This window comes from Hypanus sabinus, chromosome 13, assembly GCF_030144855.1.
Source record: "Hypanus sabinus isolate sHypSab1 chromosome 13, sHypSab1.hap1, whole genome shotgun sequence".
Lineage (NCBI taxonomy): Eukaryota > Metazoa > Chordata > Chondrichthyes > Myliobatiformes > Dasyatidae > Hypanus > Hypanus sabinus.
The window spans coordinates 90,859,090-90,879,189 of record NC_082718.1 but is presented as its reverse complement, the minus strand read 5'-3'; the positions used below and the strand labels follow the sequence as shown (position 1 = coordinate 90,879,189).

Here is a 20,100-nt window from a genome sequence, read left to right as displayed (position 1 = left end):
AGCTGTCATGCGATCGCGCGTTGATTAGTAAGCCTGCCGCTGATGGGTGGCGATTACCTTGTGGAGCGGCAGATTTGTTCGTGTCCGGCACTTTTGCAAAACGCCTGATAACATATGCCAGTTTACGGCTGATATACATCCAAGTTTCATAACGGATGTTGCCAGTTTATTAATGGGAAATGCCTTTAAGAAATCGAAGCTCTTATCTGTGCGTACATCTTTCATGAGGCCTAGTGCGGCGCTGGACAACTTGAATTTGACCTAATCGTTCTCTGTTCTCGCTCCGGTATTTAGTTCCATCTTTTATGATGGCCAGCGTTCACGAGAGTATGTTTTTTAATCCTATGATGGCAAACGGCGTGGTTCACGCAAACATTTTTGGAATCAAAGACTGGGTTACCCCTCACAAAATCTCAATCCTAATTTTGTTGCACGAAATGGCCACTTGTAAGGGACAAGGAACACCTGAGGTTGAAACGAGACGTCTCCAAATGAACAAGTTAAATTTACCGTTGCTGCAGGTGAGGGTACCTCTTGGTTATGAATTAATTTCCAGTCGGTTTTATTAATTTATTAAATATGTGCATGTCTGTACTTTCGATTTAGGGTCCAGATATGACATTATTTCAGTTGTTGAAGACTATTGGAGCATGTTGCCCTAAATTAGCAAGTTCCGTCAGTACAAGGTAAATGTGCAAATGCATGAAGTATTACAGAGTTGTGGAATATCTTAGATGTATTGAACAATAAATTGTAGAAAAAGCCAGATCAGAACAAGTTTATTTATTGTTACAGACATATGTCGTGAAATTTGATGTTTTCTGGCTGTAGTGCAGGCATAATAAATTATACATACAATAAAAACAGAGCAAAGCAGAATAACAAGGTAATGTCCATTCGCCATTCAGAGATCTGATGGCAGGGAAAATGTGGGTCTTCGGGCTCTCATGCCTCTTCCCTGATGGTAGCAATGAGAAGAAGGCACACCCTGGATGTTGAGGATCATTCATGCTGCCTTCTTGCAACCCCACTTTTTGAAGATGTCCTCTAGTAGGCATGTGTCCATGATCAAGATGGCTAAGTCTACAACCCTCTGAAATCTCTTGCAATCCTGCACATTGGAGCCTCCATGTCAGATGATGATGCAGCCATTCAGAATGCCCTCCATTGCAGATCTCTAGAAATTTGCTAGACTCTTTGGTGACATACCAAATGTCCTCCAAACTCCTAACAAAGTAGAGCTTCATGATTGCATCTGTATTGTGGACCTAGGATTGAAATGTTAACATCCAGGAACTCGAAACTGCTCACCCTTTCCATCAGTGAGCCGGTCAATGAATTGAATCTGTGTTTTTCAAAAATGCTGTGTAAGAGGTGCTGTGATAGGTATTGTTACCCTAGGAGTTCTCAGTGTTTGTTCCTGAATCTTTGAAATCTCAAGAAATGAGGTCAAAAGGACAAGGTAATGACTTGCAAGTGTCCCATAGTACCTTCCTACACCCAATAAATTATTACTTGTACACGTTGGATATTTGGAACAAACATTGACAAAAGTACGATATAGTGTGTAATAGAAACAAAAAGCTGGAGGTTGGGTAGTATCAGTGGAGAGTGAAACAGAGGCAGCTTTTGTCAACTATCCACCACTGATCATAGTGTAGAGTAGGTAAAGATGAGGTTTGTAACACTTCCAATATATTAAGTGAGATATTCTAGGGAAAAAAAATAGAAGATCAAGCCTGGATAGCCCAGAATTGCAAAACTTATGATTGCACCAAAACTGCATTCCATTGCAAACTGTCACCTCATTGCCCTGAATGTGACCTGGTCCACTTTTGGCTTCAAGCTAGGCTACCAACCTGAAACAGTGAAAAATGCAGAAGGATGCTCAGGTTTTTTTCGCTGCGTGCCAAAGATATGCATCAGTTAATTGGACATTGTAAATTGCCTATAGTGTGTAAGTGGGTGTTAGAATCTGGGAGACATTTATGGGAAAATATAAGAATGGGTTACTGGGAAAACTAGGGAATAGAATTGTTCCGTAAGCCACGAGAGACTCAGTAAGCTGAAATTGCAGCCTCCTATATCATAAGGAGGTTGTACCATGTCCTAAATGGGAAATATTGTTCTTTCATTGGATTTGTAGCTTGGAATCCTTTCTCAACTGCAATACTTGGACCATGTGGACAGCAGTGGTTCAAGATAATGACTCATCCAAACCACTGGGGTTATTAGGATAGAAAATAAATTTTAACCTTATCAATGATGCCTGTATTCGTTAAACTAATTTTTAAAAAGCTAATAAGGTGGTCATGTGATTAAAAATACATTTCAGGTTAACCATCTCAAATATATTTCTTAAAAACAGCCATATTAGGATCATCTTCAAATTAGAATCAAGTGCAGGAAATTGCAATATTTATTTTTAAAAACTACTAAAAATAAATTTATTGAAAAATGTAGATTGATCTTTTCATTGCTAAATGCAATTCAGTAACACTTTCACAATTTGCCCTTCTCAGAGTGAAGTTGATGGCTGAAGGAGAGTTGAAAGACATGGAGAACTTCTTTTTTTCCCTACAGCATGTTTTTAATGGTACAGAACCAGCAGTTCACAAGACAAGTGTCATAGGTATAAATTTTTGAAAGTTGGTTGAAGTATTTCTTAACTCTATAGTCACCAGTGTTAATGTGGTCGAGATTTTTGATTGTGTAATTTGCAGTTGGAGAATACCACATAATTTGAGTACCTGTGTTTATTTGCCATTGTGGAGTGAAATTATGGGTTGATGAGTTTGCAAACATCTGTTTGCAATCTTCAGCCTGGTATTGGTCATCCTTTTGTTAAAAGAAATACTTCTGTTCACTGAGCCACTATGTTTAATGTCCTCCATTCACTTTATGTACCTGTATGTTTCCACTTGCAAAACAAGCCAATGAATTTTGCCTGTCTGAAAAACATTCCCTATGATGGATCCGCTGTTTCTTGGTGCATATCTCGTACCAGATTTGTGACAAAAGTTAAATTACAGTGTAATTGGAACATGATATTTTGTTTGGTCAACCTTTTTTTTTTGGTTTACTTTGGTTTGGTTTGACTGTAGATTCCTTCTGTCCAGTTCATGGGGGGGATTCTTGATTTGATGAGGGATAAGGACAGATAAGTGAAATAAAGTTCTCATTCAGGAAACAATTTACATACTTTTCCACCACATTTGGTGACATACAATTTATCCCATTCTGTTGTGCTCTCAATTGTAATAGATTCACTAGGGCAATTCTTAAGGAAAGAAGTGAAAACATTCTTAAAGATAATGGGACAATGTTTTTTACAGGATTAATTCTTAGGCTGAGGGAATTGTTTTTATTGTGGAGAACTGATTACAAAAAACCTTTGTTCTCTGGAGTTTGGAAAATGAAGTGATCATATGAAGTTCTTAAGGGGGCTTCAGAATAAGTGTGTTTGTCTCTTCCAGTGGAAAATCTACAAATTATTATTAGAGTCTTTGGGAAAGGGTAATTATTTATGCATAAAATGAGATTTTCTTTTCCCAACCAGAGCTTGTGAATCTTAAGAATTTGCTATGATGTTTTGTCAGTTACAAAAGAATTTTGTAATGAACATCTAGACTGAAATGTGAACTCATAACTTTACAATGTGGAGCCAGAAATATTATTACATAATTCTAAAATATATTCCATACTAATTAGACTGTGTGCAAGGCCACAGTTTGAAAATAGGCTCTTCTCAGTGGCTAACTAGCTTTTAACATTTCTGCAGGTCTGTTCTTACGGCACATGATCCTAGCCTACAACAAACTGTCCTTCAGTCAGGTTTATAAGCTTTACACTGCTTTACAACAATATTATCAAAGCTATGAAAAGATGTCACCAAGATGTGCGGAAACAGAAGATACAGATATGGAATTAACATCATTAGATCTTGAAAGAAAAATGGAAAAAGAGGAATTAGAATTTCCATTAAGGTAACATTATTTGCAATCAATTAAATAGAATTAAACTTTGGAAGGGAACTTTTTTTGTTAAGCAAAGCATTCTTGAAGAATTTTTTTGTCAGTACGTGGTTAAAGCAGTTCGGATTTTTGCAATCCATTTAGCAGGCAGCAGTGAAGGTTGATTTGATTGGTCCTTGGGATAAGGGATTTTTGCCATGGGGGTTGATTGTTTTTTGGAAAAAAAGGCTATTCAAGAGGATCTAACAGATCAAAAAGTACCTTAGCTAGAATAAAATCATTGGCATCTGGTTATTAAGACAGAATTTTATTGCTGAACTTTTTTGGTTGTTCTGCCTCCTGATTTCTATCCATGGAATTTGGAACAGTATTTGAAAACATGCTACTGTTTTTTCACCTATTGTCAATGACCTCAGGTGCCCAGAGGTACAATTTTCCTCCTGGTTTGTAATGAAAAGAACTACTTCAAACCGACTTGACTTAAGATCTTGTACTTTACAATTTAGAAGCAGTATTTGATAAGCCCTGCAGAATGATTTTAAAGTCAATAAAATATAATTATAAATCATTCCGCCTGGCCAAATACCATAGTTCTCATTCAGTCTATTTGAACTTAGTGCTATGATTATCACATAATTTAGTTACTTGGAACATTTTATTAACTAATTGCGGTTCAAATTTTGCTTTGAGGTCAAATATCTGCATCTTGCTGATTAGCTCATTTGCAACTTTGTATGGAATGTTTCTAGACTGGCTGCTAAGTCAAGATTTAATTAAAATAGACTTTAGAAATAGGATAGACAAGTAGGCAGAGGGATTGGGATGGCTGTGCTGATTTTAAAAAAAAGTAAAATTGAATCCTTAGACAAAGGTGACATAGAATCAGAGTCCTTCTGGGTAGAATTAAGAAACTGCAAGGGTAAAAAGACCCTGATGGGAGTTATATATAGGCCTCTGAACAGTAGCCAGAATGTGGTCTACAGATTGCAACGGGAGATACAAAAGGCTTGTATAATGGGCAATGTTGCGATAGTCTTGAGGGATGTAGATTGCAGGTAGATTGGGAAAATCAGGTTGGCGCTGGATCCCAGGAGAGGGAATTTGTAAAATACATACGAGATAGCTTTTTAGAGCAGCTTGTAGTTGAGCCCTCCAGGGGAGCTTATGGTAAAGGATCTCTTAGGAGGCAGTGATCATAATATGTTAGAATTCACTATGCAATTTGAGAAGGAGAAGCTAAAATTGGATTTATCAAATTTCATTGGAAGGGGAGACTAGTAGGGATGATGGAAGAACAATGGCTGGAGTTTCTGTGGGCAATGCAGAAGGTGCAGGAAAGTTGTATTCCAAATATGAAGATGTAGTCTAAAGGGAGGATGAGGCAACTGTGGCTGACAAAGGAAGTCAAAGACAGCATAAAAACAAAAGATTTTGCTAAATATAGCAAAATTTAGGGGGAAGCTAGAGGAACCATGGGAAGCTTTTAAAAACCAATAAAAGGCAACTAAAACAGCAATAAAGAGAGAGAAGATGAAATATGAAGGTAAGCTAGTCAATAATATCAAAGAGGATACAAAAAGTTTTTTTCAGATATATAAAGATTAAAAGAAATGAAAGTGGATATTGAACCACTGGAAAATGAAGCTGGAGAGGTAGTAATAGGGGCAAAGAAATGAAGAACTAAATGAATATTTTGCGTCTCTGTCTTCACTGTGGAAGATAACAGCAGAATGCCAAAATATGAGAGTGTCGGGGCAGAAGTGAGTGTCATTGCTATCTCTAAAGAGAAGGTGCTTGGGATGATAAATGTCTCACCTGGACCAGATGGACTACACCCCAGGTTTTGGAAAGGGGTACTGTAGTAGATGTGATTGTGGAGGCATTAGTAATGATCCTTTAAGAATCACTAGATTCTGGAATGGTTCCAGAGGAATGGAAAATTGCAAATGTCACTCCACTCTTTAAGAAGGGAGGGAAGCAGAAGAAAGGAAATTATAGGCCAGATAGCCTGATTTCAGTGGTTGGAAAGAAGATGGAGTCAATTATTAAGGATTTGGTTTCAGGGTACTTGGAGGCACGTAACAAAATAGTCCAAAATCAGCATGGTTTCCTTCATTTGGAATTCTGTTCCAACAATAGTGGCGGATGTACTTGTGATATGCAACTGTAGACCGATTGGATATGCTAATGCAACTAAACCAGGAGATTGCTATAAAAAATGCTATGTACAAGGATTGGTGGGCAATCAGCGACTAGCTCAGGGGTGGGCAAACTTTTTGACTTGTGGGCCACAAAGGATTCTAAAATTTGACAGGGGGGCCAGACCAGGAGCAGATGGACGGAGTGTTTTGGTAATACACCTCATAAGAGAAAATAAAATATCATGGGATATGTAGAAAACATGTGCTTTAATTTCAATTGAAAATGAACAAATGCATTACAACAAAATATCTGTCTTTGAAGTCCCATGGTATTTAGCTATTTATTGAAATGACTTTTAAAACACTGAAAATTAAATGAAAAAAATATAGTTTTTTTAAATAGTAACAGTTATTATTTTAAAGCACTGAAAATTCTGTTATCCTTCAAGATATTATCATCATCACTCTTCTCCTGACTGTCTTTATTTCAAAAACGGTAGGAGATGCAGGTCTACTTGTCCTGCTCCTTCTTATTCAATTGTCCCCTGTGCCAAAACTCAACAACGACCAGCACAAAGACAGAACAATGACAGCGCGCCAGTATGCGGAGCGCGTTATTTGATCTGGAGCGCATTTTTTATTTTGAGAACGTACGTGCACCTGCGCACTACTCATGTCCGTCACTTAACAGAAATGACATGTAACATGTAAGGCTTATTGAAAATAATATTTTCAAATGCATTTTTTACATAACACAACGAAGAAACTTATTTTTAATTTCAGTGGGAACAGTGTTGTTGGTCTCCCTTTTTAGCCAGCGCATCAAAGTCTGGATTTAGTTTTGTTGTGGCGATTCTCAGGATGGATCTGAGATGTTGGTCAGTTAACTTGGATCTGTGGCTGGCTTTGTTGATGTTCATGACGCTGAACGCCTGTTCACACAAATAGGTCGAGCCGAACAAAGAGTAAAGCGCAAATGTGGAGTAATACGCTGCACCTCAACAAAGGTCAATGTGTAGCGGTGTGCTACATGCAGCACTAAAATTACGACACGGAGTCGGTAACTACAGTCGAAGAAAAAAACTTTATTCGAAATCCCCAGCCTCACTTTTAAGCCTCCCTCAACCTGCCCCCCGTGGCGCAGAGGCTCCAAAGCTCTGTGCTCGCAAATCCCCGCAGGCTATCTCCCAGCCGGAACGCTGGCTAATTGTGAGCCTGTTCGGATGTGCCAGGAAATGGGTCGCCACAAATGTATATAGAGTGCGTCATTCATTGGGAAAACGCCAGAATTGCGGGGAAAAAACTTTAACAAGGTTTATTAATATAATTTCATCAAGTTCTGTGGGCCGGATTAAAAAGCTTAACAGGCCGCATATGGCCCCCAGGCCATAGTTTGCCCATGCCTGGACTAGCTCAATGTCTGTCTCAGCTTTGATTTGCAAATTAAAGTTTAACCCTTCTTGAAGAATCTTCTGCGTCTCCTGGTCATTTGTGGAGCACGAGAAACCACAACACTAACTGGGGAGCAAATTCGAAAATCAGAGGTGCAAAGGGACTTGGGTTCCTTATGCAGGATTCACTAAAGATTAACTTGCAGTTTGAGTTGGTGATAAGGAAGATAAATGTAATGTTAATATTGATTTTTGAGGGGACTAGAATGTAGGAGCAAAGATGTGGATGCTGAGGCTTTATAAGGCATGCGTCAGACCATGCTGGGTGTGTTATGAGCAGTTTTGTGCTCATTATCTAAGAAAATATGTGCTGACATTGTTGTGGTTTCTTGTGCCCCACAAACGACCAGGAGATGCAGAAGATTCTTCAAGAAAAATTAAACTTTAATTTGCAAATCAAAGCTGAGACAGTCAGTGAGCTAGTCGCTGATTGCCCACCGATCCTTGTACATAGCATTTTTTATAGCAATCTCCTGGTTTAGTTGCATTAGCATATCCAATCGGTCTATAGGTGCGTATCACAGGTACATCCGCCACTATTGATTCTACCTATTGACTTAATCATGTTCTAATCTATATCTCTTAGCTTCCTCTCATTAACACACCATTGTCTTCTACATTCTTAAGATTTCATTCTCCTACTAAATTGGGTACATGCATAGCAATAGCAAGTTCAAACTACATAATCTACATCAAAACTGACTGCATAGTTTTGGTTACACAGCAAACAAGTTCAAAGCAAAACATCTCTTAGCTACCTCTCATTAACACACCATTGTCTTCTACATTCTTAAGATTTCATTCTCTAGCAAATAGCAAGTTCAAAGCTGACTACATAGTTTTGGTTACACAGCAAACAATGCAACTTTTATACTCCAATAACGTTGGAGAAAGTTATGAGAAGGTCATGAGAATGATTGAAAGGATTAACATGTGAGTGTGTAATGGCCCTGGGTCTGTATGTGCTGAAGCTTAAAACAATGATGGTGGATCTCAGTAAAAGCTATCGAATATTGAAAGACCGAGATAGTGGATGTGGAGAGAATATTTTCTATGGTGGGGGAATCTAGGACCAGAGGACTCAGCCTCAGAGTAGAGATTTATCTATTTAGAACAGAGATGAGGAGAAATTTCTGTTTAACAGAGATGAAAAAGTTAGTGACAGAGGACCTTTATCTCAGAAACAAGCTGAATATTTCCTTACTCAACAGGTATAGTGTTTGGTAAATCTGTGGAATTCATTGCCACAGATGGCTGTAATTTGGTTTATTTAAGGCAGAGGTTGATGAGTTCCTCATTAATCAGGACATCTAATGGTTACAAGAAGAAAACAGGAGAAGGAGTTGAAAGTGCTAATAAATCTGTCATGGAATAGTAGAGCAGATTTGATGGGCTAAATGGCCTAATCCTGCTCCTATGTCTTGTAGATTAAATATTCATTGAATTTAAAAAGAAATGATGCCATTTGTTTTTTCTGCTATAGCTTAATATCTTAGAAATGCTGCCACAAACTAGCATGGAGCTCAATTAATGCTTTACTTTTTTTCTTATCTGCTAATTGCTTTTGTTCTTCCTCACTGCTGTGCTGGTGTGAATTGGATTCTGATCTCAAGGTTCTGGTGCTGCTCTTAATGTGTGTTTTTACAGATCAATTAGAATCAGAATCAGACTTTAATCGCCAAGTACCTGTGCACATACAAGGAATTTACTTCTGGTAGATGTTGTCTCTCTGCTCATAACAATAATAATGATAGATATAAATAAAAATATAGATTATACATACAAGTAGTTCAATCCAAGTAATAGTTAGCCAACAGTTAACCGGCAGTTAACTGTTCAGCAAAGTGACCGCAGTAGGGAAAAAACTTCTCCAGTGTCTTAGTCTTAGTCTGGAGGGATCTGAAGCGCCTACCAGACGGAAGCAGTTCAAACAGTCTGTGCGCAGGATGGAAGGAGTCCTTTATGATGTTCCCCGCCCTCTTCTTCAACCTGGAAGAGTACAGGTCCACAATAGAGGGCAGGGAGGCTCCAATGATGCGCTCGGCAGTCCTCACTGTGCGCTGTAGTCTGGTTCTATCCTGCTTGGTGGCGGCTCCAAACCACACAGTGATGGAGGTGCACAGGACAGACTCAATGACTGCAGTATAGAACTGCAGCAGCAATTCCTGAGGCAGACCATATTTCCTCAAGAGCCGCAGGAAGTACATGCGCTGCTGGGCCTTCTTCAGGATGGAGCTGATGTTCTGCTCCCACGTCAGATCCTGAGAGATGGTGGTTCCCAGGAACCTGAAGTTCTCCACGGTGGACACAGGGCTGCTGAGGACTGTGAGGGGGGACATAACGGGGGGGGATGTCTCCTGAAATCCACTATCATCTCCTTTGTCTTGAGCGTGTTCAGCTCCAGATTGTTCCGACTGCACCAGAGCACCAGTTGGTCCACATGCTGTCGATATGCAGACTCATCACTGTTCTGGATGAGTCTGATGACGGTGGTGTCGTCTGCAAACTTCAAAAGCTTCACATAGGGGTTGGAGGAGGTGCAGTCATTGGTGTAGAGGGAGAACAGCAGTGGAGAGAGGACACACTCCTGGGGGTGCCGGTGTTGGTGATTCGAGTATCCGAGGTGACCTGTCCCATCCTTACCTGCTGACTTCTGATTAGTATGAGAAAATAGATTTCATTTTTTTTGACTAACCTTATCCCTCAACTTCATTACTCTTAGTGGAAGAGTTTTTCACTAACTTAGTGGAAAATTACAATACATCTAAGGAAAATAGTAAATTGTGGCAGATGTGAACAGTAAAAAAATAATTTTTGCTAGAGACAAGAATACTATCTTATATTTGATCAGTTATGTAGAAACTACCCATTTTGTTAAATTCTTTTAAATTGGATCAGTGCAAATAAAATAACATTAAAGTTAAAGTTCAGTTTATTGTAATATGCATATATCCATGTATGCACAGGTGCAATGAAAAACTTAAGCATCTGTTGTTATTATGCTGCAATATTTTGTCTGTATTTGGAAAAGCTGAAATAAAATGGAATTTTATATTCAAAGGAGTACTTTACAACTTTGCTGCTATGGATACATAACTTCAGCTAGACCTGATAAAACAGAAGAAAAAATTTAACTGATTATCTGATACTTGTTTTTTTAACATAATGTTATTTGTGCTATTTTGCTGCTTAACAGAGATGATGAAGTTAGTGACAGAGGACCTTTATCTCAGAAACAAGCTGAATATTTCCTTGCTCAACAGGTATAGTATTTGGTCTTTATTCCTTTTTGAATGGTGATGCTTTTGCATCTAGTTATTAATGAGTAAAAATAACGTTCTAGGATTTCTCACAAGGTTCCAAAGGCCAGGAAGCAAGCTTTGGATTTTTCTGGTCTATCTAGAGAATTTGTTTTGAATCCCTTTACAAGTTATTGGTTGATACAGCCTTTGTGGTTTATTTTGTGTGATTAACCTTTAAAATTAATTTCTGCTTGTATAGAATAAAATAATTAAGCCAATTCTAATATTATCACAGTTGCTAAGTTTACCAGCTTTGCTTGACAGAAATAATAAATGCTAATTTTAATATTTTTAGGCATCATTGCTAAAAAATAATGAAAACAAGGCTCTTTCGCCAGCTGCTCTCCAGAAAGAATTGAATAACCTACTTAAATTTAATCCTGATTTTTCAGAAGCTGTAAGTATTCATGTTCTTAATCTACCAAATTCAAATTATTTATAATTTTTGTTGAAGAGTTTCACAAGGAATCCACCAACTATCACTAATACTGCTAAGTAAATGTTGACCCAGTATCATCTTTTGAATGATAAAAGCTTAGCACTGATGAAACTAAGGCGGGTAAATGTTTTTTTAAATTCATGAACTGACATTTTAATAATTGTTGTGCTTAGTAACTGATCGTATTTCTCCTATCTGAGAATGGTTTGATTTTGTACAATCAAAACTATTAATAGATTTTGTTTTCCCTGTGTTCCCAAGAATTGATAATTTTTTTTTGCTTTCTATTTTGATAACTACACTAGCTTCTCATTTGTGGCTATTACACTTAAATGCTTGCCATGTCCCCAACCTTTCACTTTGATAAATTGTAAAATGCTTTTTTAATAAATTCAAAAATTGGTATGTAGTTACTAAAATATTTAAAAACATTAAGACAATAACAATAATGTTTTAATATTTTTCAGCATTATTTGAGCTATTTAAATAGTCTCAGAGTACAAGATTACTTCAGTGCAATGCACAGTTTACTTCATTATTTTGATCGGCTAATCCTTACTGGCAGTGATAGCAAAAGCAGTGGAGAGGATGGGTTTGGAAGAAGTTTGCGATACGCAGCTCTAAATCTTGCTGCTCTGAACTGTAGATTCGGCCATCAGTGAGTATTTTACATTCCACCTTGTTTCCAGCTGTAATGCACAATAAAAATATTTCAGTAACAGTGCTTAAAAAAGAAAATGAAGGTTTGATAGCTCTAAAGAAGATGTAAAATGCCATTAAAAATGTATAAAGCGGTCTGTGACTGCGGTATATAGCACTCACAAAGTTTACAGAAATGTTTGTAACAAAAGCATTGCCATGTCAGCTTCACTTAATATTTTACTCAGTGGTAGTCTGCAAACAGTGCTGATGTACAATACAGTGCAAAAGTCTTAGGCACCCTAGATTTGTTATATGAATTGTTTTAGATGTTTTTTGTCTTTTGCATTAGTATATTAGAAGAACGGAGCAAATCTTAGATTTTCAAACATCTATTTTCCAAAAATGTAAATGTTTTGTATTTCATTAAAGAAAGTAACATTAAGTAATAGACCACTTTCAAATAAAATCTTGATTACTTTGTAGATATGCAGCCAGTGCATATTTAAACAAATATAACAAACAGGTGCAAATGATCAATGACATAATAAGTTGAATAGACTAAACAGAAACAGGAGTAGAAGGACTCAAACTGGGTGAAGGACAACCAAGCTAAAAGATAAGGGTGTGGCAGATGTGACAATTTAACTTTCAAATCTTCAATTTTTTCACCATGGCAAGAGTGAGCATAGCAGCAAGGCATGAGTTGTCATGCTGCTTCAGCAAGGTCTCTCCCAAGCAAAAACTTCATGACAGACAGGAGTTTCAAGGTGTGCTGTCCAAGCTCTTCTGAAAAAGTAGAAAGAAATGGGCAAGGTTGAGGACCACAAGTGCAGTGGTCATCCATGGAAACCGAGTGCAGTAGACAATAGATGCATCAAACTGATGTACCTTCTAAATCAGAAGAAGTCCAGCATTGTTATCAGCTCTGAATTCACAGTAACTACTGCAAGCCAAGTACACTCTATATTCCAGGGAAGTCTTGTCAGAAGTGGTCTTCATGGATAAGTTACTGCCAAAAAGCCATTCCCCTGAAGTGGAAACAAAGCCAAAGACACAAAGACAGGAGTGCTGAACAATGGCAACAAGTGCTCTGGACTGAAGAGACAAAATTTGAAATTTTTGGCTCAAACAGGAGGCAGTTTGTCTGTAGAAGAGCTGGACTGCACTACCTGGATGAGTATGCAGCCAACAGCAAAGTATGGCGGAGGTTCCCTACAGGTTTGGTGCTGCATTTCTGTAGTTGGTGGTCTGGTCAGACTTAATGGAATCTGCAATGCTGAGAAGTACAGCAGATTTTCATCCATCATGCATCATGGGGGCCACTGATTGGTCCCAACTTCATTCTGCAGCAGGACAATAACTCCAAACGAACAGCCAAAGTCATGAAGAACTATCTTCAGAGAAAGGGAGAACAGGAGTTCTGCAACAGATACAATAAGCTCCACAGAGCCTCGATTTCAACATCCTCAAAGCTGTCTGGGATTACCTGCAGAGACAAGCGAGTGAGACAGCCAGCGTCTGCAGAACTGTGTCAGATTTTCCAAGATGCTTGAGACAACCTAGCAGCCGATTTTCTTATAAAAACTGCGCGACAGTCTATCTAAGAGGCAAAGGTGGTCACACCAAATATTGATTTGATTTAGATTTTTACTGTCTACTACTCTTTGTAGTAATTTTTTTGATATTTCGAAACTTAGTTTCATTATTTTGGAAACCATCTTTGCTTTGAAGAACTTTTTAAAAATATTTGCCTAAGATTTTTGCACAGTACTGTACCACTCTCAAGGAATTATGGATCTGTATTCCCAGATCCCCCTGTTCCACCACACTTCTCAGTGCCCTATCTATCTTCCACCATGTAAGTCCTACTCTGATTTGTCTTGCCAAATGCAACACCTCACCACTAGAATTGGAATCTCAGATGAATGACTATTTATCGGGCCAGGGAAGATTAGTGATTAAATGAGTTTAATGTTGCAGAGGGAACAAAAGGAAAAGTCTGCATTAGTGTGAAGAATACAAGAAATTGATTGGCACAAATGTTGGCAGTTCTGTCCCTAAAGAGCTAGCAATTTGGAGGATTTGTTGCTAGGAGGAGGCAAATAAAATCTGAAAAGATCAAAAGGGGGTGAGGTTCTAAGGAGAAGGAAACAATGCTGGCAACGTGAAATAGAGTGAATGAGTGCCTGTGAGGAAAGTGAATTCATTGCTGGGTGAGATTTGCAAGGGTGAACCTCAGCTTAGAGTTGGCTATAACTTTATATTCTCTTTGGCCTATGCTGTTTGAACAAAGCTTAACATAAGCACTTCATCTTTCAATTTAACGTGTCTTAGCCATCAGGACTTAAAATGAATTTGGCGCATTAAGATAATTATCCCTTCCAGTCACACAGCTCAAATTTCCAGCATTGGATTTTCATTCTCTCTGGTATTTCAAGTTTTGTTCCTTTGTTTATAATCCTTCCAGGCATGTCACCACAAACAGTCAGTCGGTCAGTCCCAGGAAATTATAGACCCAGTGAGTCTGACTTTATTGGTTGGTAAGTTGATGGAGAAGATCCTTAGAGGCAGGATTTATGAACATTTGGAGAGGCATAATATGATTAGGAATAGTCAGCGTGGCTTTGAATTTTTTGAGGAGGTGACCAAACACATTGAAGGTAGAGCAGTAGATGTAGTGTATATGGATTTCAGCAAGGCATTTGATAAGGTACCCCACACAAGGCTTATTGAGAAAATAAGGAAGCAAAGAATCCAAGGGGACATTGTGGATCCAGAACTGGCTTGCCCACAGAAGGCAAAGAGTGGTTGTAGATGGGTCATATTCTGCATGGAGGTCGGTGACCGGTGATGTGCCTCAGGGATCTGTTCTGGGACCCCTTCTCTTCATGATATTTATAAATGAGCTAGATGAGGAAGTGGAGGGATGGGTTAGTAAATTTGCTGATGACACAAAGTTGGGGGTGTTATGAATAGTGTGGAGGGCTGTTAGAGGTTACAGCGGGACATTGATAGGATGCAAAACTGGGCTGAGAAGTGGAAGATGGAGTTGTTACGTATCCCGTAACTGGAGAACTTACCAGCAAAGATAGAGAGGTCCGTTGAAGTCTGATGTCACTATTTTCAAACTTTTTTATTTATAAAGGGGCACAAAAGTAAGGTTAATGCAAACATTCAGATAATGCACATCACCAATACTCAATCTAAAGCGCGGGTATAGTCATAATCATCATTAAGAAGTAATCTCGGCTGTTGTCTAGGGGATAATATTTTTGTCCATTGGAAATATAAAAAGTCATTCAAAAGTCTGCAGACTTTAGCCTTTTGAGGAATCGCTGGGTTTCACGTGTTTAGAGGGATCGGTGAAAACGAAAAGAAAACTTGCCCGTGTCTTTATGAAGCCACTCCGTTAAAAATCAGGGGAGCGTTGGTTTCCCCGTTGTTAGTTCGAAGTCCTTCTCGGTATTATCAGCCACTCGCTCCCCAGGCAAAGGAGTTAGGAGCACACGTGGCGTTGAGTGGCTTCCAGCTCTCCCGGGAGCGTTGAACGAGCAAGTTCTTCTGGTGCATCGCTAGGGTACTGCCTCCTGCAGTCCGCTTTTATCTTTACTTGCAGAGTTGTAGATGTCCATCAAAGTAGGGGGATGCAATCTCCACCCCCACATTGCCCAAGGGTGTCCATGTCCATGGTAGTTGTCATGTAGTAGGGACACACAGGTGCCTCTAAGAACAATGGCCAGAACCGTTGCATTGTCTCTCACTTCCGAGACCCGAATTAATAGCGATCTTGCGATTCTCCGGAAGGAGGGGGCTGCTCCTGCTCCTTCGGCCCCTCAGAGCTGTGGTACCTTCATAACAGAGTTCAACCCAGATAAGTGTGAGGTGGTTCATTTGGTAGGTCAAAACTGATGACAGAATATAGTATTAATGGTAAGACTACTGGCAGTGTGGAATATCAGAGGGATCTTAGGGTCTGAGTCCATCGGACACTCAAAGCTGCTGCGCAGGTTGACTCTGTGGTTAAGAAGGCATATGGTGTTTTGGCATTCATCAACTGTGAGATTCGAGTTCAAGAGCCGAGAGGTAATGTTATAGCTATATAGGGCCCTGGTCAGACCCCACTTGGAGTACTGTGCTCAGTTCTGGTCACCTCACTACAGGAAGGATGTGGAAACTATAAAAAGGATGGAGAGAAGATTTACAAAGATGTTGCCTGGATGGGGAGCATGCCTTATGAGAACAGATTGAGTGAACTTGGCCTTTTCGTCTTGGAACGAAAAAGGATGAGAGGTGACCTGATAGAGGTGTATAAGGTGATGAGAGGCATCGATCATGTGGATAGTCAGAGGCTTTTTCCCAGGGCTGAAACGGCTAACATAAGAGGGCACAAATTTAAGGTGTTTGGAAGTAAGTACAGAGGAGATGTCAGGGGTAAGTTTTTTTACACAGAGAGTGGTGAGTGCATGGAATGGGCTGCTGGTGTCAGTGGTGGAGGTGGATACAGTAAGGTCTTTTAAGAGACTCTTAGATAGGTACATGGAGCTTAGAAAATATAGAGGGCTATGGGTAACCTTGGGTAATTTCTAAAGTAAGTAAATATTCAGCACAGCATTGTGGACCGAAGGGCCTGTATTGTGGTGTAGGTTTTCTATGTTTCTAGATCCTACTCCTTTCCACCCCATCGCAGTCTTCATTTTTTGCTTCATCAACTCCATTCTTCATCTGCTACATGTCTAGCTTTCCTCAGTTCTGATGAAAGGTCATTGATCTGAAGTATTAGCATTGTTTCTCCCTACATAATGGCTAACTAAGATATTTCCAGAATTTTCTATTTAATTCAGTTCTGATAATAATCTCTGTAACCCTTGTTAATTCAGTAGAGCTATTATTGGTATTGTTGGTAGACATTGATCTCTTTCAAGTTGACACTCCGAACTACAGTGAGCTGAGTTGTAACTGCAGGTGATATGAGAGCCAGCAAATACTAGGAAACTCAGTGTGCTTTTACAGTGTAATAAATCTTGAGGCAATTTATATCAGATAAATAATATATGCTTTTCTTCATTGATTTTGTATCTGTTGTTTCTTTAGTGAGCAAGCCCAATATGCTTTACAGGAAGCTATTCGCATTGCCCAAGAATCCAGTGACCATGTTTGCCTACAGCATTGCTTGGTAAGAGACAGACAGACTTACTTTATTGATCCCGAGGGAAATTGGGTTTCGTTACAGCTGCGCCAACCAAGAATAGTGTAGAAATATAGCAATATAAAACCATAAATAATTAAATAATAATAAGTTAATCATGCCAAGTGGAAATAAGTCCAGGACCAGCCTATTGCCTCAGGGTGTCTGACACTCCGAGGGAGGAGTTGTAAAGTTTGATGGCCACAGGCAGGAATGACTTCCTATGACGCTCATTGTTACATCTCGGTGGAATGAGTCTCTGGCTGAATGTACTCCTACGCCTAACCAGTACATGGCATGCAACTTGGACAGCATCCTCTTTTCAGACACCACCGTCAGAGAGTCCAGTTCCACCCCCACAACATCACTGGCCTTACGAATGAGTTTGTTGATTCTGTTGGTGTCTGCTACCCTCAGCCTGCTGCCCCAGCACACAACAGCAAATATGATAGCACTGGCCACCACAGACTCGTAGAACATCCTCAGCATCGTCTGGCAGATGTTAAAGGACCTCAGTCTCCTCAGGAAATAGAGACGGCTCTGACCCTTCTTGTAGACAGTGTTCCTTGACCAGTCCAGTTTATTGTCAATTTGTATCCCCAGGTATTTGTAATCCTCCACCATGTCCACACTGTCCCCTTGAATGGAAACAGGGGTCACCGGTGCCTTAGCCCTCCTCAGGTCCACCACCAGCTCCTTAGTCTTTTTCACATTAAGCTGCAGATGATTCTGCTCACACCATGTGACAAAGTTTCCCACCGTAGCCCTGTACTCAGCCTCATCTCCCTTTCTGATGCATCCAACTATGGCAGAGTCATCAGAAAACTTCTGAAGATGGCAAGACTCTGTGCAGTAGTTGATGTCCGAGATGTAATTGGTGAAGAGAAAGGGAGACAGGACAGTCCCCTATGGAGCCCCAGTGCTGCTGACCACTCTGTGGTTAGTGGTTAGTTGAAAAAACAGTTCTTTTCCATAGCCTACGTTGCTATATAATTTATTAATAGAATAAATAGCTGGAAGAGTTTTATTTTACTGAATGGTGGTATCTTAAGAGCAATGCAAGCTTGATGCCTATTGTGACTTTGATTTTAGAGTTGGCTTTACATACTGGAACAGATGAAGGGATCAGATAACACAGTTCTCGTTGAGCACTCTGTGAAAAAGGCTGGGCAACTTGGTCTACCTGTAAGTGAACATCTGTAAAGTAAAACATTCATGGCATTTTATGAGGAAGGTCAAGACAACTATTGTTTAATATCAGTTTTAATAAAAATTTGTAGTTTTTAACTGAAACCATGTAATGAAACTGAAAGTACATATAAAATATTTGCAGATGTTTGTGTGCTAGCAAACCTGCAAGTTGAGTTTATATATTAGAACATAACAGATCATGGTGTTGCAAGTAACATTTTGACACAGGTAGAAGCTGATGGGTCTTTTTTTGGGGTAAAATTTAACAAGTGGTGTGCCAGGGAGATTAATACTGTGACTTTAACATTTTCTAATTCATATGAATAATTTGGGTGAATAAAATGAAGATATGTTTGGTGACTAATGATGCAAAGACAGCTAACAATAAATTCTGAAGAGGAGGAAAAGTGGCTACTAAAGGGTATGGGTTAAATGAATGGCAAAAATTTAACAAGGCTGATTACCTAGATGGTGAGAGACAAGATGCAGAGGGAGCAAGGTGTCCTAGTGCATTACTTAGAAAATTACATATATGCGGATACTATACGTAATTAGGAAAGCTAATGAAGTTCACACAGAAAAATGAAGATGATTAATCTGAAGTAAATAACAAATTGTTGGAGGAATTCAGCAGGTCAAGCAGCGTCCATGGAGGCAGAGGATGGTGAATGAACGCAGGAATGGCCTGGTTGAGACCATGCTTCAGGACTTCTGCTCATCCCTCTGCCTGAACTGCTGGATTCCTGCAGCAATTTCTTGTTTGAAACTAATAACGTTACTGTTTGTTTTGAGCTGAAATTATGAAAATAGGAAGGTTCTGGAATACTGTATACACTGCAGGTCTCCTTGTTTTGGTAAGAATGTTAAAATGTTTGAAGCAATTGGGCAAGCTTTACCAAATAATAACTTGGAATGGCGTGGTTGACTTCTTAAGTTCAGAAGAGTGATGAGGGACAAGAATGAAACTTAACAACCTGGAAGATCTTAACAGGATGGATGTTGAGTGAGGATATTTTCTGTCTGGAGAATCTAAAACTTGGGCCATTATTTTTAAAAAAGATTTGCCCATTTGAGCTAGATGTAGTCTTTTTTTTCCAAAAAAAAATTGTCTCAATCATAAGTCTTTGACAAATCTTTTCCTCAATTGGTGTCAAAATAGTCTTTGAATCTTTTAAGTGAGAGATAGCAAGAGGATGAAAGGTTACCTTAAATAGTCAGGAATAGCCAACTTCTGCTCTTAATTTTTATCTTGCCATTAAATCAAAAGCTTGTTGAACCTGGTATTTATAGGTAATGGAGAAACCAAATTAAATGGCAGAGAATAATCTGACCTATTTCCTCACTGAACAACTAAGCATTGGTAAAGAATGGTAAGCTCTAACACACCAACAAGGGTCAAGAACAAGCAAAAATATATCTCCATTTTGCTTGTTTTTTTTCTTATAGTACTTGGCTTCTCTGGGTATCCAATCACTAGTACAACAGAGGGCCTTTTCTGGAAGATCAGCAAATAAGCTCATGGATGCGATGAAAGATTCTGACATGTTGCATTGGAAACATGGACTTTCGGAGCTTATTGATGTAAGCATAGCACAGAAAACTGCAATTTGGAAAATGTATGGACAAAGGTACATAACAATTTATTTTGACCTTCAACAATAACTGTATGTGTGTATTTGAATGATTAAGATAATGTTTAAGATAATTAAAGGATTTGATAGGATTGAGGCAGGAAATATGTTCCAGATGTTGGGAGAGTCCAGTACCAGAGGGCA

General features: G+C 39.0%; 1 protein-coding gene across 2 annotated transcripts in view; it reads left to right on the top strand.

Annotated features, from left to right (window-relative positions):
• The first annotated feature begins 32 nt into the window (after nt 1-32).
• The window catches only part of anapc5 (anaphase promoting complex subunit 5), a 37,825-nt gene continuing 17,757 nt past the window's right edge, over nt 33-20,100 (top strand). Inside the window, exons 1-10 of one of the 2 annotated variants that reach the window (XM_059988190.1) lie at nt 33-521; nt 607-686; nt 2,523-2,632; nt 3,782-3,986; nt 10,763-10,829; nt 11,164-11,265; nt 11,775-11,965; nt 17,041-17,122; nt 18,227-18,319; nt 19,772-19,953. In XM_059988190.1, coding sequence (XP_059844173.1) covers nt 306-521; nt 607-686; nt 2,523-2,632; nt 3,782-3,986; nt 10,763-10,829; nt 11,164-11,265; nt 11,775-11,965; nt 17,041-17,122; nt 18,227-18,319; nt 19,772-19,953 — 1,328 coding nt within the window. In that variant the 5' untranslated portion in view covers nt 33-305. The remainder of the gene's footprint in view (nt 522-606; nt 687-2,522; nt 2,633-3,781; nt 3,987-10,762; nt 10,830-11,163; nt 11,266-11,774; nt 11,966-17,040; nt 17,123-18,226; nt 18,320-19,771; nt 19,954-20,100) is intronic. The other variant, XM_059988191.1, reaches the window with a different exon arrangement.